Source organism: Equus quagga, chromosome 2 (assembly GCF_021613505.1).
Source record: "Equus quagga isolate Etosha38 chromosome 2, UCLA_HA_Equagga_1.0, whole genome shotgun sequence".
In the NCBI taxonomy this organism is placed as follows: Eukaryota; Metazoa; Chordata; class Mammalia; order Perissodactyla; family Equidae; genus Equus; species Equus quagga.
This window is the reverse complement of record NC_060268.1, coordinates 4,381,084-4,396,734: the sequence shown is the minus strand read 5'-3', so window position 1 is coordinate 4,396,734 and position 15,651 is coordinate 4,381,084. Positions and strand designations below refer to the sequence as shown.

The following is a 15,651-nucleotide window of genomic DNA, read 5'->3' as shown; positions in this document are numbered from 1 at the left end:
CATTTCCTCTCCCTCAATGGGCAATCCATAATGGGTTTATTCCTTTCTGCAGCTGTGAAAATCTACTTACTGCACCCAGGGATCTGGAGTAGGAAAATGGAGCTAGTGTTTCTTCTGGTCTCAGCTTTTCTTCTAGTTCAAAAAACAAGATTTGGATCACATAACAGAGCAAATGAAAATCTTGCAGAGGCAGCACAGTCTAAACTAACTTGAAGTCAGAAAACAGTATCACCCAAGAAAATTACTATGTTTATAAGACCAAAAAGATTGAAGGAAGAGATGTAATTTTATGGAGTATTTTTGTTTTGGGGGATTCATGAAGGAAAGTACAGCACTCTATTTGTACAAATATGTGAAAAACAATTGTCTTTGAAGGATTCTTTTTGCCTTGGGAAAATAACTTATAAATAAGGGATGAAAGTACTTGGTACCTTTTAAATTACCCCATAGAGTAATAGACTACATTCTCTTTCTCTTGTAAATATTCCTAGTGATAAAAATTAGCAGTTAGATTGCCATGTAAGTAGTATTGTCCTGTGGACTTTTGCTTTTGTTTTAATAGTGCATTTCAAGAATCAAAGTAGAACAGCTTTCAGTTCAACTGAACGTTAATAAGAAGCATGTGAAACCAAGAGGTGGCAAGCTCCAGCAGGAAGGACATTTTGGTTAGTGAATTACATTTCATCTGCCTAATATTGTATTTCAGGAAGCAAAAATGTCTCAAGGCAATTCATATTTCAAGAGTTCTCTGATAAATAAGAACTTATTAATAAGAATTATATTACCAATGCACAAGTTTTAATTAAGTCTGAAACACTGTAATCATAATTTATATGATTGCTTTTCAGATGATATACAATGTCCAATTTCTTTTTTTACTAGTATAAACACTCTGTTACAACTAACTTTACCTTGAACAAAATAATAATGAAAAAGAGTATATCCTTTTAATGTATGCCTAAACCCCAGCTCAAAAATAACACAGATTTACTTCAGTATATAGATTACAAAAATAATTTAAATAAGTACCTAAGATTTAATACAGATTTAATATTTTTTAATACATTAAAATATAATATCAAAAAGTATTGACACTTCTCTACAATTCATTATATGCCAGATACAACTTTATTGCTTACTATTTGAATATTTGTGAACCTATGGCAAGCCAAGGACAAAATGGAGATTCACCACACATTAAGAGGTAATAAATAAATAAAGAGGACAAAAAAAGAAAGCACTGTTTCTGCTATTAAGAAAACCAAAGCTGGCATCAGTTCACAAGGGACTGTAGCCTTGCAGATGAAAATATGTATGAATATTTGCAATTTGATCTAAAGAAAGCTAGTTAAGAGTTGTCACTTTATTACTGAAACCCTCAAAATAAGCAACCTCATCACCAAATCTGCTTGAATTCACATAAACTTCTGTCTAATTTTATAGGCACATAAACTATCTTAAGTAGTAAAAGAGACTTGCCTTGAAAATAAATGAGTACAAGCTCTAACTAGACAGTCAAGCTACTCATAGGATGCTCCACGGACTTGCAAAACGCTTTCATTCTTATGTTGATGTAAGCCTATAGTCCGTTGCTCTAAAAATATATATAATGCAATATATATAATGCAAAATACTTGGACTCTTACCTGTAACAAGAAAGCTGCATCTGCCGGCTCCAGCTTCATTGATGATGCTACAGTTATAAACCCCATAGTTCTCATTGGAAAGACTCTTCACCGGGTATTCTGTGTACTCTTGAGAGTCGAACTGACCCGTCCGTAATAACTTGTTGCCCAAACGCCACTCATAGGTCAGCACCCGTATGGGATAGGCCCTCAGTACCCGGCAGCTCATAGTGACACTTCGGTCTTGTCCTTGCCGGATTTCCAGGAATGCTGGCTCCACGGCAGGAGGATCTGTAGAAAAGAGATATCAAAACAGATAAAATATGTGGTTTGCAATAAGCCAATGGCTATTCTTATTCTGAGAAACTACTTTGAAGAACACATCCAGCGACATGGAAGGTGTGTAAGAGGTGGGTGTGGAGAACATATTTAGGCCCAGGAATTTCAGCTTGCACAGGGAAACATGATTTCTTGATGTGGGGAGTGAACAAGACTCGTTGCTTTAAAACAGCATTTGCAGGTGAAACCTGCAGAGATTATTATTTTTGTTTCTTCTGCTTCTCAGAAAAAATTGCCATGACAGTGTTTGGTTTATAATTTCAGCAACCAAACGGTGTTCTGGTTATGAAATGCAGAGTCTCCAAACCAGCATGAGACTTTGAAGCAGACAAAGCCATTGGTTCAAGTTAGTGAATTCTAATTATCCCCATGGGAGGCTCAGTCCTGGGGCTTCCAGGTACCCATTATTTAATAAACTAGGTAAGACAAGTATATAAATTTACTTTCTAAATTATTTGTCTGAATTTATTTGACTGCAAGTCATAATATTCACATGCAAACCTTAAGCAAACTTTGTAAATTATGCCACAGGTGGATGTGGTTTTCACCCAACTGCAATGGCTCATTTATCTGGATTAATTGTGAGTTTTTTCACCCCACGTAATTAAAACATGCTACATTAGGTACCTAAACTTTTTGTTTTTGATGGGAAGATTTCTGAAAGGTATTACACACTTCTCTCACTATTTAGAGTAGGCAAAATGTAGTCCTTTTCTTAATGACTCCTAATGGCTGTAATAAATAAATAACAATTATTTCCTGGGTCCTAAGGATGTGATTCATTTATTTGATCAAGGAAAGTGTAGGTGACCACTCAGGATTGCACTGCACAACACAACCGCATCCTTCACTAGATGTGTACGGCACCCTCTTGAGTTGTGCAGTATAAAAACTGCACAAGTCTACCTGGCATCCCTTCCTTCAAGAGGCTAAAAGGTTTTAAGCCTATCACACCAAATGTGCTGTCTGATACTCTTTACATATTATCCCATCTCCTTTTTATACAGTTGCTCTCCCTTCTCACTGCCAACCTGTTGACCAACTTTCTTCCTTCTTTCAATAAATGTGTTTAAACTATCCTACTAATTCTCATTTTATTCATGAAGGTCATTTTTTGAGCCCTTCCTACATAAATACCAAGAATGAAAAAAAATGAATGAAAAAAAAAATCCTGTGTTTGTGTAGCTTATGGTCTAACACAATAGGTAGACATTTAAATAGCTAATTTACAAAACTGAGGTAAAAAAAAAAATTCTAGGGTAGAAAGCAAAGAAGTGAATAACACTATGAAGATTGACCAGGCAAAGCATCTCAAGGAAGGTGATCCTTGAGCTGTGTCTTCCAGAATATATAGGAAGTGGTCAAGTGGGTGAGCAATAAGAAAGGACATTTCAGGTAGAGGGATTAGTATGCGCAAAGGTAAGAAGGTGACAGACAGGAGGGATGTTCAGAGAGCAGAGCTGGTGAGCAAAAGTACATGAGGGCTTGAGAGGGAATAAAGATGGAAACAAAGGCAGAGACTATGCAAGGATCTTTGAAAGTCATGTTTTGGAGTTTGGATTTTATCCTGCTGGTATTGAGGCCTTTTAAAAGTTTTTCAATGAAGGCTTTATATGATTAAACCAATCTTTTAGAAAGAATATTGTGGCAGGTAGGAGACCCATGAACCTCAAAGAGAGGAGTCCAGTTACAGAGAAAATGACATCACTATCACCGGTGAAGGCCTGAACTAAGGCCATGTCAGTGGGACCACAAATGATGCCTTAGACAATGAGGTGGATAATGTGTCAGTGAGGAAGATGGGGCAGAAAATGAGGGAGTTGGGGGTGTTGTGGACATGCTGAATTTGTGCACTTGTTAGTCACAAACAGGGATATCCAGTAAGCGAGTGTTTCTTCATTTTCGGACATATGAGTTATGTTTTATTATCTCTGTTTTGATTTTTTTGCTTGACTAAATCATGGTCAGAGAAAACAGTCCATATGTTTTCAGTCCTCTGAAATTTGTTGAAACTTGTTTTATGACCCCATACACAATCAATTTTTGTCCTGTATGTGCTTGCAAAGAAGGAATAGTCTTCAGTTTGTGGAAGTATGTGGATCTGTTGGGTCAAGTCTGATAACTGAGTTGTCTAATTTATCTATATAGCTGTTGGGGGGGGTTAACCTACTTATTCTACTTGAATTAATTGAGAAGAGTGTGTTAAACTCTTCCAAAAGGGTAGTTGTTTTTAAAAAATTTCTTCTTGTGGGGCTGGCCCCATGGCCCAGTGGTTGAGTTCCCACTCTGCTTTGGCGGCCCAGGGTTTCGCCGGTTCGGATCCTGGGCACCGACAAGGGACCACTCGTCAGGCCATGCTGAGGTGGCATCCCACATGCCACAACTGGAAGGACCCACAACTAAAAATATACAACTATGTACTGGGGGGATTTGGAGAGAAAAAGCAGAAAAGAAAAAAAAAAGGGAAGATTGGCAACAGTTGTTAGCTCAGGTGGGAATCTTAAAAAAAAATTTCTTCTTATAGTTCTGTCTCCTTTTTGCTTTACATATTTTGAGGCTATGCTATTAAGTACGCACAAATTTAAAATTGCTTTATGTTTTTGATAAATTGAAGCTTTTATCATTATGAAAAAATCTCCTTTATCTCTATTAATATTTTATTATTTAAACTCTATTTTGTCCCATATTAGTACAGTTACCTTAGATGCATTTAGTTAGTATTTGTGTGTTATATCTTTCCATCCTTTTATACTTTCACTATCCTCATATTTTAGAAGCATCTTTTAAAGAGCATGCAGTTATAGTCTATTTTTTCAAGGAAGTCTGACAATCTTTTCATTTTACCCAGAGGACTTTATTCATTTACATTTATTACAACTACTGATATATTTAGGTACAAATGCACCTTTTTATTTTTTACTATTTATTTTGTGCTCTTTTTTCTTTGATTATCTTCTTTTAGATTGATGGATTACATCATTATTCCAACCCCTTTCTATGCCAGTTGAGAATTTAACTACTCTGTCTCTATTATTTCATTGATTATCCTAAAGCATGCAAAGCGCACACTCAAGTTATCCAAAAACATCAGTTAACATCTTTACTGTCCTCCTGGACAAAACAAGAATCTTCGAACACTTTGCTACTTTTATTCCCATTCCAACATGTTACTGAGTCATGAATTTTAATTCGCCCTTCTTTTTTAAAGCCTATTGGACACTATTAGAATTTTATATCTGAACTATGTTTTAGAGTTTTCCAGATATAGGCTAGCTTATTTGCCCTTAATTTCTTTTTTCATTACAGACTTTCTGAAACTGTGATCACTTTCTTTTTGCCTAAAGCACAGCATTTAGAATTATCTTTAGTGAACTTTCTGATCTTGGCTTTCTAAAAATATATTTTAATCTCATTCTGAAAAGATATTTTCCTTGTATGTAGGACTATAGGTTGGCAGTTATTTTCTTTCAGCACATCAGGATATAATTCCGCTGTGTCTATATGCCCATTACTGCTCTAGAGAAGTCAGCTCAAAGCCTCCCACTTTGAAGGAAATGTGTTTGCTTCCTCCAGTGACTTTCAAAATCTCTTTGTCTTTGATGTTCTACATCTTCGGGGTAATGATTTTACGTACGGGTTTCTTTTTACTTATAGTTTGGAATTTGCTGGGCTTCCTAAATATGTTGACTTAAGTTTGGTGTCTTTCATCTAGGAAATTTTTGGAAAATTCTCATCATTAGCTTTTCAAACAACACCTGTGTTCTTTTCTTTCTATCCTCACTTGAGGATTCTGTCTTCCACGTCTCTTAATCTCTTTCAAGTTTTCTATTTCTTTGTTTTTATGCATTGCATTATGAATAAATGCTTCTGAGCTAATTCAGTTCATTAACTCTTTCTTCAGCTCCGCTTAATCTCCTGAACTCATCCATTGTGTTTTTAATTAAAGTAATGTTTTATTTATAAATATTTGTAAATTAGTAAATGCTCTGTGTAGTTCTTTTGTATACCTGTTACACCACTATTTTTATACTTTCTCATTACCTGCAAATATAGTAAAGATTGTCTTTCAGTTCTTTAAACAGAGTAATTGCATTAGACTGTCTGATATTTACAATTATGATTTTGAAGGTATTTTTCTGCTGGCTTTCTGTTAAGGTACCTTGTTTCTGTGCATTCTTGGTTAATTTTGACTCTGTGCTATTCCTTGTCCTTTAAAAATATTTGTGGAAATATTTTGATGCCTAAGATGATGGTTTCTTCCTCTTGAGAGATTTGTGTCCACAGGCAACTATAGGAATCAGTGTCTAGGATCACATTAATCTAAGTTCATGGCTTGAGGTTTTATTTTAATCATCCAGGTGATGTGAATTTGAGTTAAAAATCCACATAAGAGATAGCTTGTGATTATAACTTCAAATATGGGTTCCCATAGCGCCCCCACCCTGCTCACATCAAAGGCAAGTTTCTTAGCACTTGCTTGGGAGTAGGAATGTATAGATTAGGTTTAATTCTGCTTTACTCTTACCCTGTGGAGTGAGTCCTCTGAAATCCAACTTCGGGGAGAAAGTTTTGCCCTAGACTGTCCTGGCGGGGAACACTCTGGGCTTGGAGCTAGGCAGCCCCTGCCCAGAGATGCCATCAAGGCTGAAGCTTAAACTTGCCCCTGTCAGCAAATGCTCTCAGGGCAAAAGTAGCTTCTTTGTGCTGCTTTTGTATAAATTTGGGATGGTATATATATTTTTTTAAAGATGCATTTTTGGTGAGGAAGATTGGCCCTGAGCTAACATCTGTTGCCAATCTTCCTCATTTTTTTTTCTCCCCAAGGCCCCAGTACATAGTTGTATATCCTAGTTGTAGGTCATTCTAGCTCTTCTATGTGGGATGCTGTCACAGCATGGCTTGATGAGTAGTGTGTAGGTCCATGCCCAGGATCCGAACCGGTGAACCCCAGGCTGCCAAAGCAGAGCATGCAAACTTAACCACTCAGCCACAGGGCTGGCCCCACATGGCATTTTTTTAATAAACATTTTAATGCTTTTAATAATATTTTAGAATATTTACCAGCACTTTCAGTGGTTTGCATTGGAAGGGTTTTAAGAAATAGCTTGTCTATTATATGCCCAGAAGCACATGTCTCTGATAGCCAGTGGAATATGGATCTGAAGCTTAGAACAGAGGGCGGACGGCAGCTACAGTTCTGTTGGGATAGCTCAGAGTAAGTACCAACAAAGACAAAAAAAATGCCAAATTTAGATTTACTCTTGAATATAATCACTTACAGTGTTAGAGGAAAATGAAAGCTCCTAAAGAGAGTAAATATAAATAAGCACAGAGATATGTGGATCTCGAGAGTTGTGTTACAAAAATTAAGGGAGTTGCATGCTTCCAAGAATATGAAGTAATCAAAGGTACAAAATGTTAGCAAGAGACTAGTTAAGACTGAAAATTTATCTATTGTTTTTGCCAATTTTAACACCATTAATGATTATACTGAAAGCGTTTCCAATGGAGTATATATAATATGGGTTACAGGTTTTGGCAAGTGAAGGGATGGTTAAGTAGTAAAGCTCAGGAATGACAAGTACTTGTTCAAGAATACTGTCCATGATTAGAAAAGATAATTATTCCTACTGATTCTAGCTTCAAAATACATTCGGAGTTTCTCTCAACATCCATGACGGCTGTTATTACCTCTCACATCAACTGCTAGAAATGGCCTGCAACAGCCTCCAAACAGGCCGTGGGCCCCTCTGTGACCATCTCCCGTTCTTCAGAGATTGGTCAGATGTTGTTTTACAAGAGAAACCAGCCCTTGTTGTTCTCCTGCCTAGACTTTCCTGCCTCAGCCCTGCTTGTTAACCAGGCCTACAAGGTGGTCCCATTCTGACTCTGCCCGTATTCTCCACCATTCTCATCTCGATCATTATGTTTCAGAAACATAGGTTTTCTCCCTGTTCCCGAATAACAACTTCTTTCTGCATCTGGAACTTTGACTGTTCTTTCTTCCTAAGATGTTCTTTCCTTTACTCTTTCCATGACTGGCTGAGACTCATCTTTTAGAATTTACCTCTTTAGAAAACCCGCCTTGACAACCCGTTAGTAAAGTCTCTCTCCTATTGTTAATTTTTAGTTATTGTAGTTCTTATTTTCAGAGCACCACCATTTGTTCATATGCTGTTTATATAAGCTTCATTATGAAGGGACTCAAAACTCCCCAGTCACTGCTTCATCTTGTGAATCCATCAAGTACCTAGCATCATTTTTGTTGTTAGTGCCCTTGAGTGAATTCCAACTCCTAGTGACCCTATGGACAGCAGAACCCTGCCCGATCTTCTTGCTCCATCCTCTCCCCTTACGGAGCTCTATCAGACAACGTTCTGCTGCTATTGATGGGATTTTCAAGGCCAACTTTTTTGGAAGTGGCTGGCCAGGTCCTTCTTCCTAATATCCCTTAGTCTGGAAGCTCCGCTGAAATCTAACCACTAGGGGTGACTCTGCTGGTATTTGAAATCCCTGTGGCATAGCTTTCAGTATCACAGCAACAAGCAGCTGCCACAGTGTGACAACCGACAGACAGGGGTAGGGGGTGGGAGGGTGGTTCCCTGACCGGGAAATGAATCCAGGCTGTGGAGTTGAGAGCGCTGAATCTTCCACTAGGCCACTAAGGCTGGTACTTAGCATTATAGTCAGTGTCAAATCATTATCAATGGAACAAACGAATGAATGAATAAATGCTATAAAAAAGTAAAGGCATCCACAATGCTTTCAATATTCCTCCCACCAAGATCTGGGTTCTGTGTCCACTCTGTTAAATCTGGATGGGCTTTGTGATCACTTTGACCAACAGACTATAGCAGAAATGGTGCTGTGCCAATTTCTGGGCCCGGGCCACAGAAAACTGGGAGTTCCACTTCCTATCTCTTGAAATACTTACTCTGGGAGCCCTGACCCATGTAATAAGACCAACCACCCTGGTGAAGAAACCATGTGAAGAGGCCCTGAGATTACGTAGAGAAGGAGAGGGCAGAGTAACGCCCAGCCTTCCAGCTGTCCCCACCAAGATTCCAGGCACGCAAAGCCATCTTGGATCTTCCACACCATCTGCAAGACACTGCCTGCAAAATACCAAGTGATCCAGATAGCACCACAATCCACATCAAGCAGAACAGCCCAGGCAAGCTCTACTCAAATTCTTGACTCACTAGAGATTAGATGATGTGAGATAACAAAATGTGATTCTTTCAAGTTCCTAGGCATTGGAATAGTTTGTTACACAGCCACAGATCACTGATACAGACGCCTCTTAGCCTTCAAGATTCGGCATTTTGATGCTATGAGTGGAAACTTGGTAGAGTGAGGCAAAAGAACAAGGGGAAAAGGCAATTGAAGAGACACAGTTTAAGTGACAGACCATAGGATCCAAATTGGTTCTGGAAGAAAATGAATTCAGAAAGAAACTAATGGGGGAAGACAATCAAGGGACTGAATTACTAGGACAACTTGAAAACTTGAAAAGCAAGTGCACTAAGAACAACCAAGGCAGGAAGCCAGAAACTTGCACTGAATAAATAGAATTTTGTTGGAATTTAATATTTCAGAGGTAGAGAAATGTGGAGCGATTGCAAGATCAGAGATATGGCCACTGGAATGAAATGCTGGAGTGGAGATGAATGGCAACAGAGTCTAGTGCAAGTAAGCTGAGTGAATACACATTTACTCTCAAGTTGTAGGTGTCTAACAAAATTACAAGTGTCTGCAACTGCTTATCTTTCTTCTTATGAATTTCTTTTTAAATGGCAAAGGTTATAAATGTAATTAATTGCACCTAACAGAAGAATATCCTAAAATACATATTTATGTTTTCTATGAATGATTTTCTGTGAGAATTCTTTGAATATATCTGGTCTATTAGACTATTTCACATAAGGAATTTTTAGATCCTCACTGTATACGGAAATGGCATCCATCCAAACCTAGAAGAGCCAGCCCACTCAGTTATTAATGGCCCGTGAAGATATCTGATAGTGTTGGTTAAATCTCTTCAAACACAGTGTTTTCATGAAGTTTCATAGAGTCTGAGTTGGAAGGCACCCCCACACAAAAGTAATCATTACTGCTATTTGAAAGACTGCCCGAAGGACTGGGCTTCCAGGCTGGTCCTTTAACCTTAAACAAGCTGGAGAAAAAGGAACTGAACACAGTCTCTGCAATCCGGTCAACTCTGCTGATGGAACACTTCTGTGATGTGAGGGTCACTCTAAACGCACTGGCATTAATGGGCTCAGCATTTCATTCTCTGGGAGACCCAGTGAGAAGGATGCCCCTCTGCAGTTGTGATCACATGGTGCAGTGTGAAGACTTCGAATACAGTGAAAGACAACTTCAGGTGTCAAAACAGAGTTCACTGTTCTAGAATCAGTTTTTCACAGTGTAGTTATTCAGTACACTTGGTTTGAAATACTTAATTTTAAGAAACTGAAATAAATAAATATATTGTGAGAAAAAAGTCCACTTAGAAATGAAATGTTTATTAAAAGTAGGATTGCTTAGGGGAAATAAATATATATCTGTGTTTTGTTCAACTATACAACATGATTCTAAAAATGTCCCATTATACTATACTGAATGTATTCACTTAGATTAAAAATGTCTGGTCCAAAACGTGATGTGTCAAACTATCTCCCTACATATACACCGAAGGATACTGGTAACAAAAATAATTATAGTTGTTGATTTTGGACATTAACTACGTGCTAGGTATTACGTGAAGATATTCACATAGTTTATGCTTTTATACCAGTAACTCATTTTACGGAAGGAGAGACTGAGGCACAGAGAAGTGAAGCTAGGTCACCCAGCCCAAGAGTAGCAGAATAAAGATTCAAACAATGCAGTCTGATTCCAGAAGTCAGGCTCTTAAGAACAGCCTATGCTTCACTCTTTCCAATTACAAATACTGCCAATGTTTCAGGATCTAGCCTGCTCTTTCAAAGAGGATTTTGAAAATCTTGCCCTATTGGTTACTTAAGCTTATCAATTAAAATAGATGTTGGCCTATTCATATCATTATTTAGAATTCACGACGTTGCTTAGATCAAAAATGGAAGTCATCTTTTGTGGAAAGTATAAAAGTATCGCAGCAAACTGCTAGGTTCAAACAAGATGTTGTTAATGATGGATTTCAAACCAGCTTCAAATTGCAGTGTACATTGCAATGTAGTTGATGTAAATGAATTTCTATATTACTCATATATAAATATATAAGATGAGCACATGCAGAAGCTTAGCTGTCTGCAGGTAAAGACGTAACCTTTTAAAGGTATTAGTAATTTTGATTGGAATTAAGTTATTAAGCAACAAGTGCTCAAAATTAATTAGGATTTTAGCACTTTCTGCTCTTGTACTTACTGGTTCCAGATGTCTGGCAAGTGTTCTGAATGTGGGATGGTTCTAATGTTTAAATCTATATACAAATGTCTAGCTTATTTGGAAAGAGTAGTGCATGAAAATACTAGATTACAGAGAAATGTGTATTAGTTTTTTTTCTTAATAAGGGGTCAGAGATAACTTCGTGAGTTCTTTTAACATTGTGTATGAATAAAATTTTGCTTCTATTTCTTAAAAACAATTGCCAGATTCTGATGAGCACAAGAACTGTAAGAAAAGCAATACTTTTGATTTAAAAAATAATAAAAAATGTTTAAATAAGAAAAACCCTTCAAACTAATATTAAAGAACATTAATATAGCCCATTTTTAGGTCTTTAAGGGAATGTGACTATGGACATTAAATATGCCTAGAGCTATCTTCAGTTTACTTATAGTTAAAAGAGGAGAATGCACACCTGTTTGGAGAACGTCAGTGTAAGTAAGATTCTAATTATTTATCCTTAGAGGGGAGACTGTTAAACAGGTACACATTAGTGCCATTTCTTCTCAAGCCATTTAACACCTGCCCAATAAAACACCTGTCTACTCTTTGTTTAAAGAGATCTAGGGAAATTGTGCTCTTAATAATAAAAAAAATCCAATACTTAGATGCGAAAACCCAAGAGCTGAAGTGTGAAATCAGCGAATTAAATTCTTCCATGGTTCAACAAAAATAGTAAAATTGCTACATTTAGTGTATAGCAATCTCTTTCTGTGTGTGCGTATCTTTCTCTCAAGTCTTTTCATGGTCTTGTAATCACATCCGTCTTAGTGGTAAGGAAACTGAAGTTCAAGGAGATGAATGTGAGTAACCTGTTCATGGCCACTGAAAAACACTAAACGTTTTCGAACTCAGGCTAACTTACCTTCAAAACGTTAGCCGTTTACACTTTACCACGCGATTTCTCTAAGCGTTATATTACTACCATATGGCTGGAGGCTCAAAAGGTCCCTATTTTATTCGCATCACTCAATCACATAAATACAGAGAGAATTCTTAGATAATGCTGGCACAAGATGATATACTAGGAGACTAAACAAAAATGAATTAAAAGTGACTCCTGTTAACATACAGTTTACAATTCAGTATAAAGATAATATCTTAATAAGCGTAAGTAAGCGCAATTTAACATGAACAAGTAAATATACGTGTTTTTATAAGGCAATGACTGATTAATTACTGTAGTATAATGGGAAATTTATATTTGATCTTTGTTCTTGATTCCTGGCACAGATCTCCTAAAACTCTTGCAATTTCCTGAACGATAGGAGCAGCTTTTATTATGTATAACAAGCCCCTTTCCACCATACTTGAATTTACACTAATGAGGTGAATCTTGGCTGGCCCCTAGATCGCTTCAGGATGTGAGCTGATGTCCACACAGACCAAACCATAATTAGAAGATTGGAACTTTCAGTCCCACCCCCTGACCTCCAGGGAGGGAAGAGAGGCTGGAGATTAGAGATTCAGTTGAAGCACCAAGGGCCAATGATTTAATCAATTACACAAATGTAATGAAACCTTGGTAAAAACACCTCAATGATGGATTTGGGAGCTTCCAAGTTGGTGAATACATTGAAGTTCTGGGAGGATGGTGCACTTGGAGAGGGCATGGAACCTCCGTGCTGCCTCCCATCCCCACCCCATACCTTGCCCTATGCATGTCTTTCATTTGGCTGTTTCCGCGTTGTCTCTTTTACAATAAACCGTAAACTTAAGGAACGTGTTTTCCTGAGTTCTATGAGTTGTTTTAGCAAATTATCAAACTTGATATGGGAGGAGGTCATAGGAATTCCTGAATTTATAGCTGGTTGGTTAGATGTATGGTCACCAACGGGGAATTGTCCCTGGTGTCTGAGATGGAGGCAGTCTCCTGGGAGTGAGCCTTTTAACTTGTGGAATCTGCACTAACTCCAGGCTGTTAGTGTCAGAATTGAATTGAATTTTGGACATCCAGATGGTGTTGGAGAATGAGAGAACTGGTGTTGGAAAACACACCACTTATTTGGTGTCGGAAAGAACAAGAGAATTGCTAATCAAGTCTTAAAATAAGCCAAATTTATTCAGTAGAGAAAGATATGAAAAAGGATGGACTTGGACAAAGATATTAAGACACTTGTAGGGTCTGGCTAAATGTATATAGAAGAAATAGGGATTGAAACAGCTACCATTTTTAGGATTAATCTACTCTGTATGACTCTGCTAGCACATTTCACATACTCACCACCTCATTTAACCCTTATGACAACCTTGTAAAGTATAGATCATTATCTCCATTTTACACATAAGGAAACTAAATCTGAGAAGTCACCTTCTCAAGCATCCCACACATTCCAGGTGATAGACTTCAAAGTCCATGTTCTCTCCAACACAGCAGTTTGAGGAAGCAGTATCAAAATTAAACTATAAATGAGTCTTTAACACAATGTTGGTCTACCTTGGAAGAGGTAATATAAGAAAATGTAGTTTAAAAGTGAAATGGTCTATAGCATTTGTAAATAATTATCAGGAAAGCAACCCCAAAGATTCGGTGATACACTTTACAAAATTAGTGTTCACCTTTCTCCATAAACATTTTGAGATTGTTGGTAATTGTTACTGCATATTTCTACTAGCTTTCTCAGCAGGATAAAATTTTGGAGCTACAGTGCAGTATTATTAAATCATTATGTGACTGAAAATATTTGTAATTTGTATTATTGATGCTAGGCACATGATGGATAACGTATAGAACCATTGTAATTCCTTCCTCATAACAAAAATGATAGTAAGCTCAGTACTCTTCATATTTTTATGGAAGTATTACTTTGTATGATTACTAGATACTATTTATTATTTAGCTATACTATTTCTATGTCTAAAAAAAGCAAAGAATAAATAAACTCAGAATAATCCAAGGAAGTTTATAATAATCCAATTGATATAATGGTATATTTTTTCAAAGATATTAATTATGAATAAAATTGCTTCAATTAGCACTTATCCATTATAGGCAGGATCCATCAAAGAGAATCTTTTTTTTTCTTTTGAGGAAGACTGGCCATGAGCTAACATCCATGCCCATCTTCCTCTACCATTTTATAAGTGGACGCCTAGCACATTATGGCTTTTGCCAAGCAGTGCCATGTCCACCCCCAGGATCTGAACTGGTGAGCCCCGGGCTGCCGAAGTGGAACGTGCACACTCAACTGCTGCACCACTGGGCCAGCCCCCAGTTTCATTCTTTGCATGTGGCTGTCCAGTTTTCTCAACACCATTTATTGAAAAGACTATCCATTCCCCATTCTATATTCTTGGGGCCTTTGTCGAAGATTAGTTGACCATATAAGCTTGGATATATTTCTGGGCTCTCTATTCTGTTCCATTGGACTACGTGTCTGTTTTTATGCCAACACCATACTGTTTTGATTACTATAACTTTGTAATATGGTTTGAAATCAGGAAGTGTGATGTCTCCAGCTTTGTTCTTCTTTCTTGAGATTGCTCTGCTATTTGGAGTCTTTTGTGATTTCATACAAATTTTAGGATTGTTTCCCTATTTCTGTGAAAAACGCCATTGGAATTTTGATCAGAATTGCATTGAATCTGTAGATTGCCTTGGGTAGCATGGGTAGATTAACAACATTAATTCTTCTAATCTATGAGCATGGGATATTTTTCCATCTACTTGCGTCATCTTCACTTTCTTTCACCAATAACATAGTTTTCAGTGAATAGATCACTGAACTCCTTGGTTAAATTTATTCCCAAGTATTTTATTCTTTTTGATGCTATTGTAAATGGGATTGTTTTCTTAATTTCTCTTCCTGGTAGTTCATTGTTAGTGTATAGAAACAATTATTCTTATATTTTAATTTTGTGTCCTTCAACTTCACTCAATACAAAAAAATCAACTCAAAATGAATTAAAGACTTGAACATAAGACCTGAAACGATAAAAATCCTAGGAGAGAACATAAGGGGTAAGCTCCTAGACATTGGTCTTGGCAATAATTTTTTGGATTTGACAACCAAAGCAAAGGCAACAATAGCAAAAGTAGGCAAGTGGGACTACATCAAACTAAAACCTTCTATAGCAAAGGAAACCACCAACAAAATGAAAAGTGAATCTAAGAAATAGGAGAAAATATTTACAAACCATATATCCAATAAGGGGTTAATATTCAAAATATACAAAGGATATTATTCAACCATGAGAAAAAAGGACATCCTGTCATTTATGACAACACAGATGGACCTTGAGAACATTATTCTAAGTG

General features: G+C 37.1%; 1 protein-coding gene across 3 annotated transcripts in view; it reads right to left on the bottom strand.

Moving 5' to 3' along the window:
• Positions 1-15,651, bottom strand: part of MDGA2 (MAM domain containing glycosylphosphatidylinositol anchor 2) — a 778,429-nt gene that overhangs the window by 110,799 nt on the left and 651,979 nt on the right. For all 3 annotated transcript variants that reach the window (XM_046652130.1, XM_046652131.1, XM_046652132.1), the window contains exon 9: positions 1,647-1,916. In XM_046652130.1, the coding sequence (XP_046508086.1) occupies positions 1,647-1,916 (270 nt within the window). The remainder of the gene's footprint in view (positions 1-1,646; positions 1,917-15,651) is intronic.